Here is a 22,096-nt window from a genome sequence, read left to right on the forward strand (position 1 = left end):
GATATGCGACTGCCGATCGATCAATCACTGTTCGTTTATGTCGAACGAAATCACACGGCTTGAAAACAACCTAAGAGCGTGGGTACATACGTACATGTAATGTAAGACGCGATGAAATCAGTCGACCACAAATCTCAATCGAGTCAAGTAGACGAAAGTTTAAACTGCAGTCAAGAGAGCAACTTCGCATTATATTAATAGTTGTTTAACAATGAGTATGATATTTCTTGAGTGCTAAACAGTCTTTTGTGCACGGAGAGAATGGAATTCGTGAAACATCGAAATGATTTTGTTGGAGTCCATTCACTTCGATCTGGTATCCCTTACGTGTTCCTAATACGATAACTTCGACTCAACAATTTCGATTCGGTTGGTTTGTCGAAATGATTTAGTCAAGCGAATTGTTTGATTCGTCAGAAGTCTTTCTTGTCCCGATCGAGTGAAGTATTGATTCGAGTGAACCTTTTGCTGTGTTTCCGAAATCGAGTCAACTAGATATCATTTCATTTGACGTTGTCGCATGTTTGCCGACGGAAACAATTAGGTACTTGAAATAAAATAAGTACATGAATCTAGCCAACAGAAAATTCACATCGATCGAATGCCACACTTTGTTGATCTAACCGGAGCTTGTTTGGCCTAACTGGTTTAATTACTTGCACCAATTTGTTTTCGAGGTAAAGGAAATACCGGTTTTACCTATTAAATATCGAGTAAATTCTACCAAATTTTGAGCCAAGCGAATTGCCAACGAATATGTTTCGAAGAATACGTTTTGTGCGCTTGAATAACTCTAATGTTGAAACAGCCCTAGAGATTTTTGTAACAACAAAGTTCATTACCTGCTTTAACCATTAAACTCTTGACTCAACAAAATATGAATTAGAACAAGCTTAGTTAGTTTTATAGAACAATTCCATATTTTTAAATAAACAATTTTACAAGTTTGAACAAAATATAAAATTATATAAGAATATGCAAAATTGTACCCAACCCCAATTTAAAAATTAACTTGAAAACACATCTAATATTATTTATATGTAGGCATATGTGTTGTGATATTGGACGGACTGTGAACTGCAGTAAATAATTAATCACTAAACGGCAGTAACGTGCCTCCGATACGCAACTTCGTTATTTATAAACTGCGTCGATAAGATGTCCTGTCATTGTTCAAATTACGACATTTTTTCTGAAATATCAATGCACCCGTTATTTTTCACTGAAAATTCGTAATGCGAATTCCAGAAAATTCTAACGGAAGAATTGGCCAATCTATTTTCATAGCAGTTCTGACGGAGCTCACTAAAAAGCTTGCAACATTTTTTCCCGCGTACGTTAAGAGGATAGGATTTTTGTGTGTAACGGAATATTAATAATCTTTAGGAGTAAAGAAAGAAGATATTAATTCTTTTACCTTATACAAATTTAAACGAAATTCGTCTTGCAAATTTTTCTGACAATCTACAGATCTCTAAATTCTTGTAAATTATAATATAAATGACAACTTTGCATTCCAGGCGAAGAGTTTGCTCTAGACAAGCACCGACAATGGTGTCTCATCATCTGCACCGAGGGCGACAAGTAAGGTATGCATTCATTTGCCCGTTTTTACCATAAGAATAGTACGACAAGTGTGATCTCAAATTTTGACGCCTTTGAATCAGTTTTTTTAAGGGTGTCACTTTCACAATCAATCGACAATCATACGAGCTGCAATCGTCAATTTATGGCCCGAGTCACACGCGATAGTTTTTATGAATAGTGAACGGCTTTGCGTGGCAGTTTTGCGGGAGGCGAGTTGTCAATTTTTTCTCCCTAGGGACGAAAGTGATCTCCCAATTCCCAAGGAACGAAAGTGAATCAATTGTGAATTGCGCAAGCGCGAATCTTTCTTTACAGTACTGAGATCAGCGGGTTGACACAAGTTTCCCTTTCCACTTTCTTATTTGAGAACTTGTGACATTCCATTACCATAGCAACAAAAATAAATTTTGGAAAGGAAATTGACTAGTAAAAATGGTAGTATTGATTATAATAATAACAATCAATGGAAATTCGTTTGCTTTTCTATCTCGAAAGTGCGCTGCGATAAAATTGATGAATAAGGGTCCTCTACTAAAGCATTGAGTGGCAACCCGTTGATTGACAAGCAGATGAAATTGGCTATTTTCATGCCGCTAGACTGATACGTAAGGCCCACTTTTAATTTTTATTATTTACTTTCATTCTCTCCAAATTATGGATTTTAGACTGCTGTACATGGAACCCCAAAGCAAGTTTTCGTGCTGCCCAGGATGGACTCAAGTGACTCGTCTCAGTTTCGGCTGTAACAAGCGTGAGTAAGCCTCTTATACCTTTCAGTTCCCCGTTCCAGATCTGTTCTGCATCATCCCAAGTCCCACATAAAAAGAGTTGAAAAAAGAAAAAGAAGAAGAAATGATCGAATTAATAAACGTGTGGAATACTTCTTTGTACTTTACGGCTTGACAATTAAATCAAGGAGACAACTTGATGCAATTTCAAATTTGTTCTCGAGATATAAAATTACAACTAACAATCATCCTATCTAGATTAATTGTATTTCGTATATTTCTATATAATATAAGCCGTGACGTTAAGATAGAAAAAAGTGATTTTCTATTCACAGACTTTTGTTTTACCAAAGAGTTTTGTTCTTCGTGACAGTGTGCGAAAATTTTGAACTCGCGCAACTCTTTCAAACGAAAAATTGCTATTTACGGAGATATTTGAAGACTCTGTGACTTTCGACTGTTGAATAATTGACAATAATCGTTTTCATATATGTTGATTATAATTATTACTTGATAATTTTATATTTTTGGACAATTGTATCTAGATTTCGATCCCAGCTTCCGCGTGCTGCGCTATTAGGATAATCCCTTGGAATAGGAACCTCGATCCATTATGCACAACGCCTTTTGCGTGTAGACAGGCGGATGTGCACGCACTTCGTGTCGACTGTTTAATCAGCGACACGCATGCTTGCAACATACCGATGAAGACAACATACGAATGACGGCGTTTCTCGTTCGAGGATACAAATCGGCCGGATCGTCTGGATCAAAAGTTTGGAAAAGAAAAAAAACAAACCTTTCACAAATCTCCACCAATGTTATCTACTCCAACTATGTGGCGAACGCGAATAAAAAAACGTCGCCAAATTCTGATAGAAATCAATCCCTGCAAATTCGAATATCACAAGCGAAGATGTCAAGAATATGAAAAAAAAAGTTACTATAATTGGAACCTTCCAATTTATTAGACTCTGGTGTTTACGCGATTCTCATATTTTTGTGCTCATTTTCATCTCCGAGAAAATCTCCACAAAATATTCAAAAAATTATTATAACCGCGGAAATATAATTCTAGACGAATATCTGTTACACCGTACTCAAAAAAAAAACAAAAACATTTTTGATCCACCTTCGGGTCAGCTGTTGGTCAATGTTCTTTTTTTCATCGTGGGGAACAAGATGAACCCGATAACATTAGGATCGAATCAAAAACACCAACATTAAATCATTTTTAAGGATCCAATTGCAGAACCTTCTCTCAAATTTATAGAAATTATATAGTTTTGCTTGTTATTTAAATTCGCTTTGATTATATCGGATGCTGTTTCATTCTCTTCGCCATCACTGACGCGAATAACATTGCTGGAAATTTTTTAACGCTTTCTTTTCCCTTTCTAACTTTTGATTAAGACGGTCCGGCCGACTCATCCTTTCGAACGTTTTCCTAACAGGCGTTACAAGAACTTGTGCCAACAGAGAGCCGGTTTCTGCCTCTCTTGATTAGCTAAATATAGCCAATCACACCGTTTGAATTCCACATTAACTGGACGGTTTTATAAACCAACTTTATTTACCGCAGAAAAGAACATTTCTTACAATTTTCAACAAATCTTAAATCACCTTTTCGTGTCAATAGTAACTCAGTTGGTTGAGAAATGCAAAGAAATTCCTCATGTTAGTGTAAATTTAAATAAAACTAATATCTAGGATAAAAGACGGCAACATTATTACAAAATTTTTGCTTTCCGGGATCAATTAATCTTGAGATTGCCAATTCAGACATCTTCAGGGAAAATTTTTGATGCAACTATTTCTTTTTGCAAAACATGTTGGCAAATTTTGAGAATTCAAATTTTTTTTACATGATTAATTATCAGGAGAAAATGGGCTGAGGCCTTTAACTCCATGGTGATGGTGAATAAAAATTCCAGTAGCAATGAAATTGTAAATAAAATCGGCAGTGAATCCAATTTTTTTTAAAACTCGATTAATGTTTTTTTGAAACTTTCTCAATTTTAATATTGTTTACATCGAAAAGTTTTTAACAAATAGCATATAATTGAAAACTATCCCGCAAGTTCCGAATCAGGGAAGTTAATTAATCAGCTTTTAGTTATAATTTTTAATGAAACTTTCAGACTGAAATATGAAAACCCGTCATACCATGCAATTATTTTTCCAATTAGTTCGTGTTTCGCAACACGATATTGTGCTTGTACGTGTATTTTTTTACTCTTCCAATTTTACCTCTACAGTTGCTTGCCCCGCGTGTCTGAATGGCGGAAGCTGCGTCGCCTCAGGAAAATGCAGCTGCCCGAAACAATTCACAGGGAAACAATGCGAAATCGGTAAGATATGCTCAACGTTAATTTTTAATATAACTTCTTACCTAAATCACAATCGTAAATCTAGAGATTCAAATTATCAGTATAAATACGCAAAACACTTACGAAAATCCAGGGAAAAATTCAACCGATGAATCAGAATTTTGACTTATTATTTTTACTGTTAATCGATTAATGATGTTATAAACAGTACAAATAATGCAACAAAAACGACACAACATTCGATTCTAAATGGCAAAATTGAGCCGAAATTTGGAAATCTGAAACGAATCACAGAGATTGAAACTTTTTTTTTTCAACAATTAACTTACAATGTACAATGATTATTTAATGTTCAAAGCCGCGTCATTACAACACTTTAGTGGTCAGGATCTGGTCCTGCACTTGTGCAAAATTGCAATCGTGAAAAAGGAATAATTCGTCTCTTACTCGCAAGTGAATTATCGGCAATGATAGCGAACGGTTCGGTTAGCAATTAATAAACTTTATCGGCGTGTCCGTCGTAAATAACAAGTCCACAGAATCGTTATAGGCGCGTAATTAAGTCGGCAGTTCTACACGATGCATTCAGTCTAGCGAATCCTGCAGGACACTCCGCAACTTGAAACATGATTACTTCTCAGTATCTATTCCTTTTCCTGCCTGGCTCGCATGATGTTAAATTCACTGCCGATTTCGTTATCATATACCGAAGGCCTAATTATCGACTTCAATTTAGATATCGAGAGGTTGTAAAAACGATAAGAGAAAAACAACCAATCGACTTGTTTCCTTATTGAAGGCTTGTTTCGTGCCCGAGTGCAGAAAAAAAATTTCTGTTTTTTTTTTTTATACAAGAAAAATTAAAAACACCATAGAATGTGAAACAGGTGGGTCAACATTTTGTTATACTTCATTATGTAATGTTTGCATTGCGCGATGTAGTTCTATTCTAATTCCACATTTATGCAATTATTCGAACCAATAAAACGATTAATTCTGATTGATTTTGGTATAATTCCATCAGTTTCTTTGTAAAATTCAATAAAAAAAACGGTCTTTAATGAATAATAAATTATTGATCAGCTTCGGTATCATATCATTCCAACAATATTCTCAATTACAATAAAATCAATGACAAGCTACATATTCAAATCCTACGAATCTTTTATCGAAGAAAAACAATAAATAAAATAAAACATTCGTTAATGAAATACTAAATCGAATCAAATTGGATTTACAATGAAGTTTAAAAATATGCATTGCTATAGTTGAATCAAACTTTATCATCCAAATATCCAGGAATTAGGAACTCACGGTTCACGTATAAAGAAGTAAACGCATGCCATTGTATTTTTGTGAATAATAAGCGTAATCTAATCAGTGTCAACGATTCGTGACCAATTGCAAAAAGCCATAAATAATAAATTAAACTATTGTCATCACGTCTGGAAATCTGTAATTAAAAGAATGAAAAATCGTGCGAAAAATGCAACACGGCGGGAAAAAACGCGTCGCGTGACTTAATTGCCTTTCTAACGCGCACGTGAATTATTTATACAATAAGTGCGTGGGTGTTACGTTTATTTATTTATGCATGATGTATCTATTTCGCCCCTACCCACGCAAATCGTGTCAATTAGTTTAAAAGCTGGCGAAAATTTCGCCATAATTTATTTTACTATTTTTCTTCGTTCCTTCGAACCGTTTCCACGATTTTCTACTCGTGACTTGATAAATTTTTTTTTTTTTTTTTTGTCAACCTCTACATTTCCTCTTCTCTTTTCAGACGTGGACGAATGCGTAACCGAAAAACCATGCGCGCAACTCTGCCAAAATACTTTGGGAGGCTACCAGTGTTTCTGCCGAGCCGGTTATCAGCTCCAACCGGATGGACAGTCCTGTCATAAAAATGGTTTGTGCTGGAGTGTTCGATCTATACAGTTATACTGGCATGCTGAGAAAAAATTTCAGGCTAAACGTGATAACGAATTATTCACATCGCCGCACACTCTCGACGTCGCTTACCGAATATGTCGAGTGCAGACGATTGCCGTACTTTATGCAGTAGGGATGAAATCCTTGACGAAAAACTACTTATTTTATATCACTTTTAAATTCGTTTATGCGAAATTCCTGTCACAAATTGAGACACTGAAGTCAGACACATTGTTCTTCAATTTTTTTGAGATCTAATTTTTAATGAAATTGAAATTTCACAGCTTTTCACAATGTGACACGCAACGTTTATATTATTCACAAATGCGATTCACCAAAGTTTTACGGATTTAACACATGCAGCGCGCTCGCTCCATTCACCGATTTATATTTAAACGTCCTTTGTAAACCGTTCACGTTTAAATAACACGCTTCTTGCAAAATATATTTCTTTAAATGAAACTTAAATGACGACGTAAAGCGAAAGTGAAGCGAGTTTTTTTCCGGAATGCTTTTTTATTGTCTTTGTTAAATATATATGTTACATCGTTTTACGTTTATTCGCGTATATTGTTGTACTCGGAATGGTTTATCGAACATCTAATATTTTCATCGATCTTTACTCTCCGCAACGAATTATACTTTGCACCGCACGAATACCGTGTGAAATGCATGATTGAAGGGATGAAAATTGAATTTAAAATTAATCAAAAAATGAAAACTACATACGATCGTGATTTATCCTCTGCAGGTAGCGACGACACAGCTTTCGAAGCTCGTGATCTCGAGGCTGACTACAGGCCGACGACGACTAGGACATCGACTATTCCACAAGGTACTTGGAACACCGGAAACTGTTATAGCTTTGACAAAAAAAACTAGTTACGTCGATATTTAGCATAAACGCGTGTATAACCGACATCTAAAGACTATCCGAACTCCTACGGTACAAATTTAGACAGCTACTTCGGAAGAGGCAAGCATTTATAAGAAAACAAAAATACTCTTCGGCGCGTGCGCGCTTTATATATATAATATATATGTATAAACTATATGGATACGTATATTTCGCCCATGGTTGCACCATGTGCGTTTGCTCAACGCTTCGGATTTTTTTCTTTATTCTATTTCAATTCTTCTCTTTGCCTCATTCGATGTATTTTATTTTTCTAATCAAGGATTTTCTCTTGCGATTCTTTGAATTTCTTACATTGTTCATCATTTAATGATTGTCCATTTTATAGACACAGAAAACGAAGTTGGCGACAGGGACTTTGACACAGATTACGAATTCATTTTGAAGCGACTCACCAAACTTGAGAAGGTATGATAATCTATACATTCTTGTTACCAATCGCTAAAAGAACCTTGAATTGCGATTGAAGGTTCTACATTTTTGATTCGGTCTCGATACACGAATAAGTTATTTAGGAGAAAATTTATTTTTTAAACCAACCGAAATAATTAGTGCAAATAGTATAAACACAAATTGACGAATTTCCATTTTTTACTAATCAGCAACCGACGGTATTTACGTCATAGAAGTTAAAAAATCACAATTTTGCAGAACAAATAATTCGATTGTAATTGAGAAGAGATAATTAAAAAATTTTTATAAATCCATTTACAGTGAAGCACGATCTGGAAGTCGTGGGAGATACTTGATTTTAGCAATGCCAAAAACGTACGCTTATGCAGTATTCGATATGTGTATTTTTGGCTCGATCAATAAAAATAAACCAGACTATTTAAAGTTACTAGCGTATATATATATATATTCGCAAATCCAAACTTAAAATTGCTTCAATGTTTTCTTTCAAGGCTGCACGAAATAGTTTCGATTTGGATCCTCGAATGTCGATCAGGACGAGAGTTTTAATATTTTTTGTACATTTTTGCAAGCACATATTCCGGATTTTAGGATAAATAACCTTTGACACTTGTAATATCTTTGTGGCTCAAATAATGATTTTTGGTGCAAAACTAAATGATTGGGAAAGTCATTCAATAATGATTTTACATTCAATCGAAACTTAATAACTGAAAATTTATACCGTGAAAGTCATCTCATCCCCTATGGTTTACTGATCTTAAGAGGATGATGTAGTTAGTCCTTACCGACCGAGTACAAGGTCACTTATTTCCGTTATTATCAGAGCTTACACATCACTAACGTAAATATGCCGCAGGTAAGATAATTTCTCATCCAATGATTAAAAAATGATCCAAATTTCTTTCATTTTGCATACATAGCACCAGGAAATGTATTCCTACGAGAAGTGGTAACTCGATCAGAGGAATAAATTTCCGACATTATATTTACGTAGAGCAAACATTTTTTCAGATATTTATTTTCGGTATTATGTGCAGAGTTGCGCTGACTGCGACGTTTTTCGATCAACTATGCATAGCCTCTGATTTTAGTAAAAAAAAAGCGTTGATTTACTCGGTCAGTAACAACTGACTATAGCATTCTCCTAAGAGAATAAAGAACAGAAATCAAATAATTTTTTTATTCATTCCAGCGTCTCATAATAAACCTTATATCCACCTTGGAACATGTGTTTCACATACGTTACATATTACTTATCCTGACAATTTTATGTGATTTACAATTACCCACGTGCTGAGGAGGTTTATAATACCCACGATAAATTTTGACACCTTCACATTTAGCTAGTTTCCCGGAGTAAACGGCGAGACGCTGGGGCAACGGACATGAGTGCTAAAATAAATCTTGCTATGGAAAACATCGGGGACGTGAAGAGGGCCGTTGAAAGCGTGGTGAGTAGCGAGTAGATCGTCCTAAGTGCTCCCGGTTTACACTGGGGTCCGACTAATTTTTTTCAGGAGAAAAAAAAATTACAGAAAAAGTTCATCAATTTTTCCACACATCAACGTAATCCTATAATTAACCATTTCGTAGGCACAGTCTCGATGCAAGTGAGACAATTGGACTGATGCAAAATTTTGTTAACTGTATTTTTTATTAGAATCGACAATCAATTCTTGATATACCGGAAACCGCATTCACGTATTCGAATTTAAATCATCCGAAGTTCAATCATCTCCATTTGGTGGCAGAAAATATGACACGTTGAAAGCGTCATATGTAATTATAAAAGTCAAATGTTAATGTATTTTTTCCCCCACAATAAGTTATTGTCATGAAATAGGTGTACAATTGCTTGCGCGAGGTTAATTGAGCCTTTACAATCGTATAATCCGCATAACACGATCAGCTGATTGATCTTTTCAGCGCCATATTGCTTATTTCTCGGAACGGAACGATGATTACTGACAATTTCGGCGGGTTACAACGAGTTGTAGATAGATTTGCCAAACAGTAGAGGAAATTTTTTTTTTTACGTGAACGGTAAATCCGAAAAACTGGTAACGAAATGAATGAAATGGTTTGTTAAACACAATACGGTCGATGTAATGAACCCAATTTATCTCGTGGTTCATTGTCTCGTTGAGTGAATGATTAACGGTTCCCGTAAATCGATAGTAGAGAAATCCAATAAATCGTGTTTGTTACTTTGCGGTAACAAGCTAGTTAACCTCGTTCATGAATTGTTTACTGTATATAACTGTATACAAGACTAAAACACAGGGCGAGTCGATGGCATGTATGTACTTGAATTGAAAGCGAATAACTATGAAACCGCGTCGGGTCGGTGAGTGTATTTATATTGAGTGGGAGACACTTGGCTTTGATCCAAGTTTTGAATTAATAGAACATCGCTAATTGTTGGCGTGTAAAATTATTGTTCACGATTTAGAATCTTACGTGAATCCCTGTGATCAGTGAACATTAGAATAATCCCAACGGAGACAACGATGATATTTGTTTCAGCGGCTCATGCAGCAAGAAATATACGAGCTGCGAAACAGGTTGACTAGTTTCGAACGAGAGTCAAGAAAGATAGAACACATCACGAATCGCGTAACAGACCTTGAGTCCAGGTTCAGGATACACTGTGGAGCTTTCGACGGTAATATGAAATTCTGCCAAAAATTTCGATCCTAAACATTGTTGTATTCGGTGCTCTATCATTATTAATATCATCGTATTTCTACTGCAGGAAATGGTAGAAGAATTTGTTGAAGAGATGAAGATCATCGCGTGGAAATCGCACCGCGACATACATTTTTTTTCAACGCTTTCATGAATATATAAAGCTATTATATTCAATGCATACGATATTGCAACTTTTCAAATAGTATTTTAAGTACGACTGGCTGCATGACCAACGATTGTGAGAGTCTTTAGACTTTAGTCAGTCTCAGGTTCGACAACTCACTTACGTCCTGGAACCTACCTAAAAGAAAATCAGCTAAAGAATTAGAATTAGAATTAGTTCTTTAGGCGAACGTGTTTTGTCGTCTTATTTTGTTACATGAACATATTATGAAAAACAACTAGCGAGCGAAGGTCAATGAAATTAAGGACTAAATGTTTAAGATTATCGATTTTTTACTCTTAATGTTCGTGATACTTTTGGATCGATGATTTCATGAACTGTTATTTCTTTCTAGGTGTTATCGATGCCATTATGGAAATATTTGAATTGTTTTGCAGCATGTTTATATCGAGGCAGAAAAAGAATTCAAGCCGGATTTAATGTAAACAGATTATTGAGGTGAGCCAGTAACTACGTAATCTTTAAGAGGTCAGTTACAACCGCGTTAATGTTGTTCAAAAAATACCACCTCGTGTCAATAAGTGTGAGCAATAATAGCTGTGAAATGAAATTCTCATCTCATCTCATAGAACTAATAATGCGTGAAGAAATATGTAATATTTGTTATTTTCTTGTATTTTTTAATTTTAATTTTGATACCGTAGTATTACTGATTTTGATACAGATCCGTAAATTTTAGGTCCGTAAATGCATATATGTTTCACATGTAGTTTTTAGATGTTTTTTTTTGTAATAATGTAAATGATCGTAAAAAATGTACTGTTTATTACTTTTCGATATCGTATAATAATCTTTGTAATAAGAAAACAATACAACGAATATCTAAATAATATTTTTAGTTCAGTATTCTCAAATAATTGATAGCTGAAACCTGAATTGTATACCATTTTCAGTACTGTAACAGGGCTGGTACGCTTTTTGAAGTCTAAGATTCTTTTCAAGTATGTATTTTTTCCTGAGCATCGAATTTCTTCAGGAAGCTTTCAAATATTACATCGCTCAATATTAGCAATTTTAAAAAATAATAGTGCCATCGATATCCCCCCAATAGTTAAGTTACATCTGTTTCTTTTTCGTGAAAGGATATATTGATACTAAGTAATCACATATTTTCCCTCAAATTCACATGAAAGTAACACCTCGTTTTACACTAAGCTGCAAAAATTAATCAATTTCTTACACAGATAAAATTTCCTGATTGTTCCTAGATTTACCGATTTTTTCGATGCGTATTACTATGACGCAAACTGCAAATTATTACATCATGTAGCTTTACAAACCCTTTAAAGGATAGGCATGAATAATATTGAGACAGAACCTGGTATACTATCTGTAATGCCAGAAAATAATGTTTTTCAGCTCTTCTTTTACTTTTGTACAGTTCCGAGTTGATTTATTTTCTGAATAGGTTCGATTGTCCCCAAAAAATTCAGTAACAATAATAGTATACTGCTTAAATATAATAATCAATTACTTCTTTCCCTTGTTTCGTGGTTTCTTAGCTTTCTTCTTAGTTTGTTTCGTCGGTGCATTCTTTCCCTTAGTTCTAGCATGCTTGTGCTTGGTAATTTTACGCCTGCTCATCCATACCGGATAATTTCCATGCTGATCGCGCATTGTCCTTTTATTAAACACTCGGGCACCTTCCACTTCCATTGTGTCTTGAGCAGTTTCGGTTTTCTCTTTTCCCTTTGCAGCAGCCTTTTCTTTTATTTCCTTTGCGTCTGTCACTGTTTAATTTAAAAATATATTTGTAGTTTTAAAACCAATTTACTAGATACGATTAAGGTTAAGAAGTAAATGAAAAATTCTGTTTCAGTGGTTCCGCAGCTACTGAATGAAGACTGAAGTTCTCAATTTGTCAATTATGCTCGATTGAAGTTAAAGATCTTTCGAAGCCACGAATGATAAAATTATTGGAAAAATAAAAGTGAATGTTTTATTAACCAGTGGCAATCTCTTGAATTTCGCTCATCTCAGCATCCGCATGGGCATTCTCATCGATGCCGAGGGTCTTCTTCAATCTGGCGAGCTCTTTTTCTCCATAGCGTACTCGCTTGACAGCTCGACACTTTCTTCTCCACTTGCTGCGCAGTGATTTGGCCATGTTCTTGTGCTTACACTACCTGCAAGTTAATACATGTTTATAGGTTATTCCAAACCATTAGAATCGACTTGATACATTGGTTTAGCATTGAGTTATAGCATGCTGAAAGATCTAACCTCAAATTCAGACCACGCGCAGTCTTGCGATCATAATGCCCAACAAAATGCCTAACAAAATGCCTGACAAAATAATGCCTGGCTTGTTATTTAAAAATCTAAGAACCAAAAGTGCGACGTAAATGATAAATCGAGAAAATAACAATACTAACCTCCTATAAACTACGCCGCAATTTGCTGATCTTATTACCTCGTGTTGATCGCGTTTCAACCACGATAAAAGTGGTCAACTAAGTGAGTCACCTCCACAGTCTAAGAAGACTCCTCCGCATTCATATCAAGGCGCAGCTGAAGGTCACACCGTGAGTACTAAAATGGCGCTGTCAATATCCGCAGTCACATGCGATAGCATTGGATAACTGAGAAATCAATCCCATACCTCGTGCGGGCACGTGGGAATACTTATTTATTCAACGCTATATTATAGAGTCTTGGTGATCGGTCAATTAAGAAAACGTAATTTTAGTTAACGTTTCGACCCGGATATGGGCCCTCCTCAGAACGATTTATTTAAAAAACTTTTGAGTTAAGTAAGTGTAATAAGATGTAGTCGAATTCACAATTTTAATTTTGTTTGTAATTGTAATTAAAAAAAAACGATTTATTTAAAAAACTTTTGAGTTAAGTAAGTGTAATAAGATGTAGTCGAATTCACAATTACAATTACAATTTCAATTGTGAATTCGACTACATCTTATTACACTTACTTAACTCTTAAAATCTTAAATTACAATTACAATTACAATTGTGAATTCGACTACATCTTATTACACTTACTTAACTCAAAAGTTTTTTAAATAAATCGTTTTTTTTTAATTACAATTACAAACAAAATTAAAATTGTGAATTCGACTACATCTTATTACACTTACTTAACTCAAAAGTTTTTTAAATAAATCGTTCTGAGGAGGGCCCATATCCGGGTCGAAACGTTAACTAAAATTACGTTTTCTTAATTGACCGATCACCAAGACTCTATAATATATTACATACGAGGTCGAGAATTCTTATTCATCATATTTATTCAACGCTACTAGCAATAACGAACTTGACGAATCTATTTTTCAGCGCCTCTATCGGAAGAATCTGAAGTAAGCTTCGAAATCGTTTCTGGAATACCCGCCATCGCCGCAAATGGAGTGGAGTTGCATATCTCTTTTTCCCTGATTTTCATTCCATTCAACGGAATTGATACAAGTGTGCGCAAGCGTACGCACCTGCGCATAAGGGACTAATTTAACGCGGCGGATTTACGAAACGTTGCGTCGAGCTAAGTCACGAATTCAGTTTTGAAATATCGAAACATTGAGCAAAAGCGAAAGGAAAATTCTCTAATGTAAGCGTACGGGGAAAAAATACAGTCAAGTTTGTTATCTTTTCGTTATTGAACTGGTGCAAAGTTTTCAGTAACGCTTGCAAACATAATTTATTTGTTACTGAAATTATTGTTGGAATAGGTTTTTACAAAATTTTTGTTCTTCTTTTATGCCATGAACGTTACGCACTTCTGAAATAACCCCCAGGATTATTCATGAGTATGGCGAAAATGGGTTCTTCTACGTTTGAAAATGTTTCGAACGGCATTTAATTTACAAAAGTTCTAAGATCGAGCGTAAATTGTCCACATTTTTCACTTGTCCCTTTATCAGAACAGCAATGAATCAAAGTTGGGTAAATTCTCAATACTTATTGAGCCATATCTTCGGAGCGGATTTTCTCACGATAATGAATTACGGATCTCAATCTAATATCTATGAGAAGACAATTAGTTGGAAGTTGAGAATTCATTTATCAATAAACTATTTGATACGGATACGTCTCACGGTAACAGACAAAACTGATTTATCAAAACATAAGTGAGTCACTTGGTTGACACTTTAATTCTTAGTTCCTGGAGTCTTTGACGTGTTGAAGCAAGATTCGAGATCCCCTTCAGGGCAAAATATTAGAAAGAGATAGCTGAAAAGTACTTTAGCATATTATCACTGTGTGACAATTAAACTATCTTTTCGTAATACATCGGTCTATAAAGAAGAATTAACATATCATTTAAGGGGTAAAACTTTGTAATATTGTAGAACAAAGATTTCCTGTTATCTTTTTCTTTAATCTTATGTTAGTACAAAGGTCTTTACCAAACAATCGCAACGATCTCCGCATTCCGAGTGAGTATTTATACCTACACTACGCAAGGTCATTAGGATGTGAGCTATAAAATTGAGTCATCTCCTTAATATGAAATCATTGTTCAGAAATACGTTATCAATCGAACTGGCCTGCAGAAAGCTAGGTCGAGTGATTCAATTCGAACTGAATACAGTACGAATTATTTATTACTCAGCGATGGTGCAGCGCGCTTATAAGTTATCGCCGTACGAATCAAAACAAACGGGATATCAGCTTCTCGTCATTTGTACAAGTTCCATTTCAGGGCGATGCACCGTGGATATTGAATTCCGATAAGTGATAACAGTCTCTCGGAGACACACCTTGTTCTGAATCGGCTGATCCAAAAGCAGCTCATCAGTAATCAAACTGTCTCAAGTCCACGCACAAACGCTGACCATTTTCGAATTGTTTTCGGGGTCTGCATGCACCGAATTTCGTTGGAAGAAAACGCAGAGTTCCCGAGTACGATTCCACGAAGCGATTACCACTGAACAATCAAATCTACGCTATACGGTGACACTGTTTAAGCGGCCAAATGGGAAGTAGCGTGACCCGCGCATCGGTTCGTAACTTACGACTCTCTGCAATCGGAACGGACAAATTTCTGCCTCGCAATAAAAGTCGAGCTTATCAGTAAGTTCCGCGGCTATATAGGTGCTCCCGAACGTATACAGTCACTTTCTGATAATACTCCGAGACTCGCAGAGTGTGAGCTGCCTGGAGGAGTGCCGTTTAACAAACGCATTACTCAATTCAGTGCTAGTGCCTCGAGGAGCGTTGTAAAGTTAATTCTGTGGACTGAGTGTGATCTGCTTTCTGCATTGCAAGTCCGCTCGTTGCTGGGGCAGGATGGACGCCAACATGTCGGAATCAACTTTCTTCGGAGAGTGAGTATACAACAGGAAGCATGTTACTATTGTATATAAATAAGCTTCCTTCCGTCTACTACGCTGCGGTACGACAAAAATCGCGAGAAAGTCGCAATTCTAATTCGATCAATACAAAATTTATTCCATGTAATTCACTTTCTCGTGTTTGTTTGTCGCACCCTGCAATAAATCCTGCACAAGTCGTCGCGAAACCTGCTCGGCAGGGACGTCGGAGGTCAAGGCACATGCTTCGGTAAACGCGATCCCGATTCACATATTATACCTGCGGTGTTAAATACTATCGTCAACAATAATACGTCAGCGTATAGTAGTATGAACCGATGGGTTTCTTCTGTTATCTTTGGAATTTTATCGCGATTTCAGCTGTCGGCACAGAGGCCAAATTTTATTATACACCTCCGAGATACAAAGTGGCTAATCAGTATAAGACTACTTGAGGAATTTTTTTTGAGTACCGTTTCTTTATGATCGTGACGAGGAACTTCAGTAAGCTGAAAGCTTTTTTGTGCACGTGTAAGAACTAACTTCATATATTGTGTAGCGACAAACCCGCGGATTCGCTCACCGTCAATTCCTACCGATAGAAAGTTTGTGAAATTCTTGCGGTTATTCCGAGAAATTCTGTTAACATGTATACATCACGTTTTTTCCTCCCTGCTGAATATATCGGTGTAATTTCGTGGGTGAAATTTTATCCTATCGATAATACCAGCTGCTCATGTTGTAAGCGGGATGAAGTGTGAATTATTTAGCAACAAGGAATATGTTATCTGATATCTATCAAATTTTTCTGGGTTCTAAACTAGCAAACGTTGCTATCTCCAAATCCCGTTGTTTGAAAAACTTTCCAGTTCACATTTTTCTAATTATCAACCCTGCCCTATGAACAGAATTGCATTGAATTTTAGCACACATTGATGCAATGGATGTGAAAACAAAAATTTTGCATCATCGCAGAATTCTTAAAGTATGTAAGAGTAGTTGTCAAGAATCTCATTAACGACTGTAGAATTTGTTAGGAAACAACACGTTCTTTTTTCGAAACCGCTTTGAGGACGTCATCCGGATATAATTTTACATCGTGAATCACGAAATGAAATCAAAGAGGTCAGGGGTAATTTGTTTGTTCAATAAAGACGGGATGACCCCTTATTCTCTCATATCAGGGGCGATAACGAGTGACTCTTATTTAAAAATGATTAAACAAATCTCGAAAAAACATGCGTACCTTGTAAACACAATGTCACTTCTAATTGGACCAAAGATAACAGCTGTTTAACATACTGCACGACATCACGTTCAACGATGATTTTCACAGCCAGCTTTTATCGCATGAAATACGCAATCTATATTGTATTCATAATGACAAGTTCCATGAGAATCCGAGAGTTCCAGCCAAAAATTGAGATTCTAATTTCCATTCTTTTGCATTTGAAACTCAATAGCCTAGAAAAATGTCGGTTAATATCAGGCACTAAAAACGTCTTTTAATGGTTCACATTCAACGACAATTGGTATCGGAAATCGCTGTGCGTGACATCGGATTTAGCTCAGGATGCTTTTTTTAGGATGTAAAAGTAAACCTGCAGTCCAGCGTCCTTAACGTCGTTCGAGAAGTATCTCCTACTCCATCCGGCCAAGTTTTGTAGAACTGGCGTTTTTTGCCAGAGTGCACAGTTACCCAGCCGACCACTGCAGGCACTTTTATTAGGCACTTAAAACTAGATTTCGGTTAATCCTTGTAGCTGAACTCTGAATGAACATTTGCGTCTTCCGTATGTTTCTTTATATTACACCAACGTGAGAATTGGCTGGATTTCTGAAATTGCGAGTCAGCTTCAGGAGCCAGTAAACTACGCATGTTTTTCCTAAGACTTCGTTTATTTCCAAAATAAATATGTGGGTGATTATATAAAATGGAAAAATCTACATCTGAACTTGACGATTCGTATAAGTTTTTTTTTTTACCCTTAAGGATGTTGTTATGATATTTGTCAAAGTCTATTGCGAGATTTTTTTTACTTTCTTTGAAGGATTTTCGATCAAAGGAAAAAATAAAATATCTGAAGTGTTAAAATTTTGATTTTTCTCATTGAATTAGATCTTCGGCTTCAGATTTTAACAATCGCCAAATTTTTTACTGTCGAGAACTCCGGTACAGAAAAAATTAATAAAAAAATTTTGAAAATGATAATCAAAGAAGAGATAATCTCATACAGTGTAACAGAATCTCAAAAATAAATATAAATAGGATTAATTGAGGTTTCGAGGGTCCTCGAGTTGAAAGAACTCTACATTCCTATACATAATTATATTATGTAACATACATAATATTCACGAATTTCCGGGAAGTAATTTTATTATTTTTTATCTTTTCATTGTCAGGCATCGCTGCGTCAGGCGTACAGTCTGTTTCAAAGGTTGTCATAGAGTCGTAGAACAATAGCAAGACGTCTCAAATCTGGATTGAAAACGTCCCATTGTTAACAATTTTAGATGAAGTGCATTAAATCCTTTCGTCCCAATTAATCGTTTTACAATTTCTCGAAAAGTTTCGCATCGAATTGGGATTGGTGCGCTTCTATAAACACTATTCAGAACGAATAGATAAAAAGAACCATTTGATACGCGCATCAAGATTCTGTGAAGATAAACAGCTCATTCATGTTGTTCACCGATGAATTCCTTACAATTATATGAATTAGATTTTTAACAATACTGATTTGTTTATCAGGAAATTCAATGTGTGTCAGCGGTTTTTTAATCAACCAAAGAGTTAAATGACGGATCTATGCTCAAACCAGTTGTGGCAAATTCATTGACGAATCTAATATGTTGTAACTTGTCCGAATTATCTAAACGATACACTTTGTTACGTGAGAAAAAAAAAAATTTTACATACAATATACATATAATGATAATAAAATCAGTCCGTCAATTCAATCTAGCACCAAAGTTGTCGATTACCAAGTTTTTTGTTTAAGATTTACGCTTTGAAATATACAAATAAAACGGTGAACAAGATGAAAACGATCATTCAACAGTAAATTGACTGTCATCAAAAACTAACGAACTCTGGCGCACTTGATTACGATAACTTAACCATTAATACATAATTAGAGGAAATAATTAATAAAAACTCATAGTCCTTCCTGCAATGCTTAGGTGTAATTAAACTCAATTAAATCTGCAGACGCACATGTTGTGTAATATCTAAATATAGCAGCAGGGGTGGACGTCCACACCAGTTTTACGAATATACGTGCAACATAGCATGGTTGACACGTAGCATATATATTATAACCTTATCCGTTTATTAAGCGTTGGCGTTTTTAATGCGCTCTCCGTACTCACGCGTGACAAGTGCCAGTCCTACGTGTCAGCCGATAACTGTACGTATATTTAAGTTTGTTTTTTTTCCTTATTTTTATTAGTTAATTTTCTTACTAGCTTTAGAAAGCTGTGTTTCGACTGTTTCGAAGTTTATTTATATTGTTGTGAGGAAAAAAAGGAAAATTAGAAGATAAAGGTGAAAAAATTGACGCTAAGGTAAATTGAGTTTGATTTCATCGACTCGTAACTCTTTTCCCGATGTGTTTGAAGCATTAGAATCTTACAGAGGTGAATTCCTCCTGAAAAAACTAGATCATCGACATATTATTCTTTGAAGTAATTGTAGTAGGCGTATCATCCAGTTTGATAGAATTATATTTCGTTATTTTGATATAGATAAATTTCCTTACAAATACTCTTCGACGAATCTATTCCTCGGACCATTTATACAAGTTAGAATACATAAGCTTCTGCTTCATAAATCAACGTACAAACGTTATCGAAAATTCACCTCAATATCGGGTGATTTCTGAAAATATAAATCAACTGATTGCGATCTTTCACATAATATAGAACACCCATGTTTTGACAGAATGTTTGTTTTAAACTGAACAAACTTTTTTGAGAGCGCCATGGTGGTATAAGTCACCAATTACTTTATGGTTCGTTAGATTTTTAAATATTCACCCGACACGTTATAATCTTAAAATTTTTACACTTCAAATTTTTCGTCATTGGTCACTTCGATAGAAAAATCTGTCAAACCAAGAGACCGAACCCGAACCTTATAGGCAATCCGTTTATGAACACGCGTGCGAAATTTCGCGAGGCAAAACACGTGTACAGCTGTGCACATACGCTATTAACGAGCACCAAGAAAATTCGCGACCTCAACGAGGTCGTTTCATGCCGGCTAATTTTTACGTAACATACGATACACTCGTGAATTGAGATCTCATGTCGCCGACGAAGTTAGTTTCGTTCGGCAGATGACGTTATTGAACGATAACGTCCACGCCTTGGTGCAATTCAAGTCACTTCAATTCATGTCTGATAGTGAATATCTATTATCAATTCCTGTATCGTAATTATATGTTTCAGAAATGGCGTCAGAGTTTATCACGCCCAATCGTCGTTCGTTTCCGAATCTTTCGACAGCGCTTCCTGCCTCTCTGATGTCTTTGAAGACCTGGACTTGGAGTGAGTAAACAATCAGATGTCATTCACACTGTATCTGATACACTCTGTGGATCTGTGGAACTGATCAGTCTTAGTCCAGTCAAAATGAGTCTGAATTAAAAACATTTGGGATATGGCTGCGATTTGTGTACAGGAGTTTACAACCTTCAAGAACTCAAATCTGAAGTTGAACTTTGAATTGCGTAGACGGCGTTTCAAGAAAACAGTAAGATTTGACGTTTTTTGCGTTTTCCTCAAAACCTGTTATCGATAGATGAAAAACGACTTGACCATCGTGTAGAGCGGAAAATTCTACATCGAATTATGTCCTCATATGTCGGAAACGGAGTCGAAATAACAAATTAAGAGAAAGGAAATTATTTCACCAAAATTCCCCAGATGTCGTCGATAAGGAGAATTTTTTTTTTTTTTCTTATTTTGTCAATTCGACTGTTTTCAACGTACGAGGACATGATTCGATGTAGAATTTTCCGTTCTACAAGACGGTCAAGTTGTTTTTCATCTATCGATAGCAGTTTTTGGGGAAAACGCAAAACACGTCAAATTTAGCTGTTTTCTCAAAACGCCGGCTATGCAACTCAAAAATGACGTTAGATTTGAGTTCCTGAGACTCGAAAGCTCCTGTACAAAAAATGCAGCAATATCCCGAATATTTTTGATTCAGTCCTATTTTTACTCAACTATTAGTTTCGACTTATTGAGTCACAATAATGGTTATGACCGATCCATTCCTCAGCAAGAATTCCCAAAACCTTAACGACATTGGGTATATTACAAGAGATAATTATACTATAAAAAATGGGAATGAATCATCACTTGTTACTAATCGAAACACAATCACAATAATTCCATTCATGTCACTTTTTGATTTGGAGTTGAGATACAGAACTGGTATACATTTTTATCTGATAAAATACGCTAATGTGAGTACAACTAGTCTACCGAATGATCGAAGAGCTCTTCACGATCGGATCATTGATATACACCCAGTCCACTTGACAATGCCTTGTGGTTTATTTGATTACGAGATAGTCGAACACTGAGAATTTATGAAATTTACGTATTTCTGAGCTACGATTATTTTTCTAAAAATTTCAGAAAAAAAGTAATACCAAACTTGTAGATGAAAACGTATACAATTCTCATTTAAAATCACTTTGACATGGTTTAAAATCTATTGGATTAATTCGATTTCGTTCTACGATGGAAGTTTATTTTGTTGGGAAGACTACTTTTTATGAATCCGCTGAAAGAGATATTTGATGATTCTGTTTTTTAATTAAAATCAACATCAGCGCAATCTTGAACAATCGAATTTTCACCGACAACAACTTGATAAGAAAAAGTGTATTGGTGGGATTGTAAAGAACGTAGACTTCCGAACCAAATAAATTATCATGGAATAAAATTGAACGAATCGATTAGATTTTCAACTATTTTCAAGCGATTTTTAATGCAAAGTCGATGTGTAGACACCAGGTGATAATTTTTAC

General features: G+C 35.5%; 3 protein-coding genes and 1 long non-coding RNA gene across 8 annotated transcripts in view; 2 read left to right on the forward strand and 2 right to left on the reverse strand.

The window, feature by feature from the left end:
* Nucleotides 1-7,898, reverse strand: part of LOC138190501 (uncharacterized) — a 41,699-nt gene extending 33,801 nt beyond the window's left edge. Inside the window, exon 1 of one of the 2 annotated variants that reach the window (XR_011176497.1) lies at nucleotides 7,310-7,898. This is a non-coding gene — a long non-coding RNA (uncharacterized lncRNA). The remainder of the gene's footprint in view (nucleotides 1-7,309) is intronic. The other variant, XR_011176496.1, reaches the window with a different exon arrangement.
* Nucleotides 1-12,202, forward strand: part of slow (slowdown) — a 31,048-nt gene extending 18,846 nt beyond the window's left edge. The window contains exons 2-10 of the mRNA XM_046614029.2: nucleotides 1,521-1,589; nucleotides 2,253-2,338; nucleotides 4,574-4,666; nucleotides 6,432-6,557; nucleotides 7,332-7,415; nucleotides 7,825-7,904; nucleotides 9,257-9,364; nucleotides 10,440-10,578; nucleotides 10,669-12,202. Of these exons, the coding sequence (XP_046469985.1) occupies nucleotides 1,521-1,589; nucleotides 2,253-2,338; nucleotides 4,574-4,666; nucleotides 6,432-6,557; nucleotides 7,332-7,415; nucleotides 7,825-7,904; nucleotides 9,257-9,364; nucleotides 10,440-10,578; nucleotides 10,669-10,691 (808 nt within the window). The 3' untranslated portion in view covers nucleotides 10,692-12,202. The remainder of the gene's footprint in view (nucleotides 1-1,520; nucleotides 1,590-2,252; nucleotides 2,339-4,573; nucleotides 4,667-6,431; nucleotides 6,558-7,331; nucleotides 7,416-7,824; nucleotides 7,905-9,256; nucleotides 9,365-10,439; nucleotides 10,579-10,668) is intronic.
* LOC124213117 (protein LLP homolog) lies at nucleotides 11,537-13,322 on the reverse strand. Of its 2 annotated transcripts, none has more exons than XM_046614032.1 (3): nucleotides 13,164-13,322; nucleotides 12,736-12,914; nucleotides 11,537-12,518 (listed from the first exon to the last, which is right to left on the reverse strand). In XM_046614032.1, exons 2-3 carry the CDS (start codon nucleotides 12,893-12,895, stop codon nucleotides 12,259-12,261), a joined length of 420 nt encoding a protein of 139 aa, XP_046469988.1. In that variant the 5' UTR covers nucleotides 12,896-12,914; nucleotides 13,164-13,322; the 3' UTR covers nucleotides 11,537-12,258. The 2 variants fall into 2 exon arrangements, with proteins under 2 accessions (XP_046469988.1, XP_046469989.1); XM_046614033.2 differs by lacking the exon at nucleotides 13,164-13,322 and adding an exon at nucleotides 13,012-13,149.
* Nucleotides 13,323-15,861: 2,539 nt separating this feature from the next.
* Nucleotides 15,862-22,096, forward strand: part of LOC124213114 (uncharacterized) — a 56,273-nt gene continuing 50,038 nt past the window's right edge. The window contains exons 1-2 of one of the 3 annotated variants that reach the window (XM_046614022.2): nucleotides 15,862-16,067; nucleotides 20,505-20,603. In XM_046614022.2, coding sequence (XP_046469978.1) covers nucleotides 16,030-16,067; nucleotides 20,505-20,603 — 137 coding nt within the window. In that variant the 5' untranslated portion in view covers nucleotides 15,862-16,029. Of the gene's footprint in view, nucleotides 16,068-19,416; nucleotides 19,463-20,504; nucleotides 20,604-22,096 lie in introns of those variants that run through there. The other 2 variants (XM_046614023.2, XM_046614026.2) reach the window with 2 other exon arrangements.

Source organism: Neodiprion pinetum, chromosome 2 (assembly GCF_021155775.2).
Source record: "Neodiprion pinetum isolate iyNeoPine1 chromosome 2, iyNeoPine1.2, whole genome shotgun sequence".
Lineage (NCBI taxonomy): Eukaryota > Metazoa > Arthropoda > Insecta > Hymenoptera > Diprionidae > Neodiprion > Neodiprion pinetum.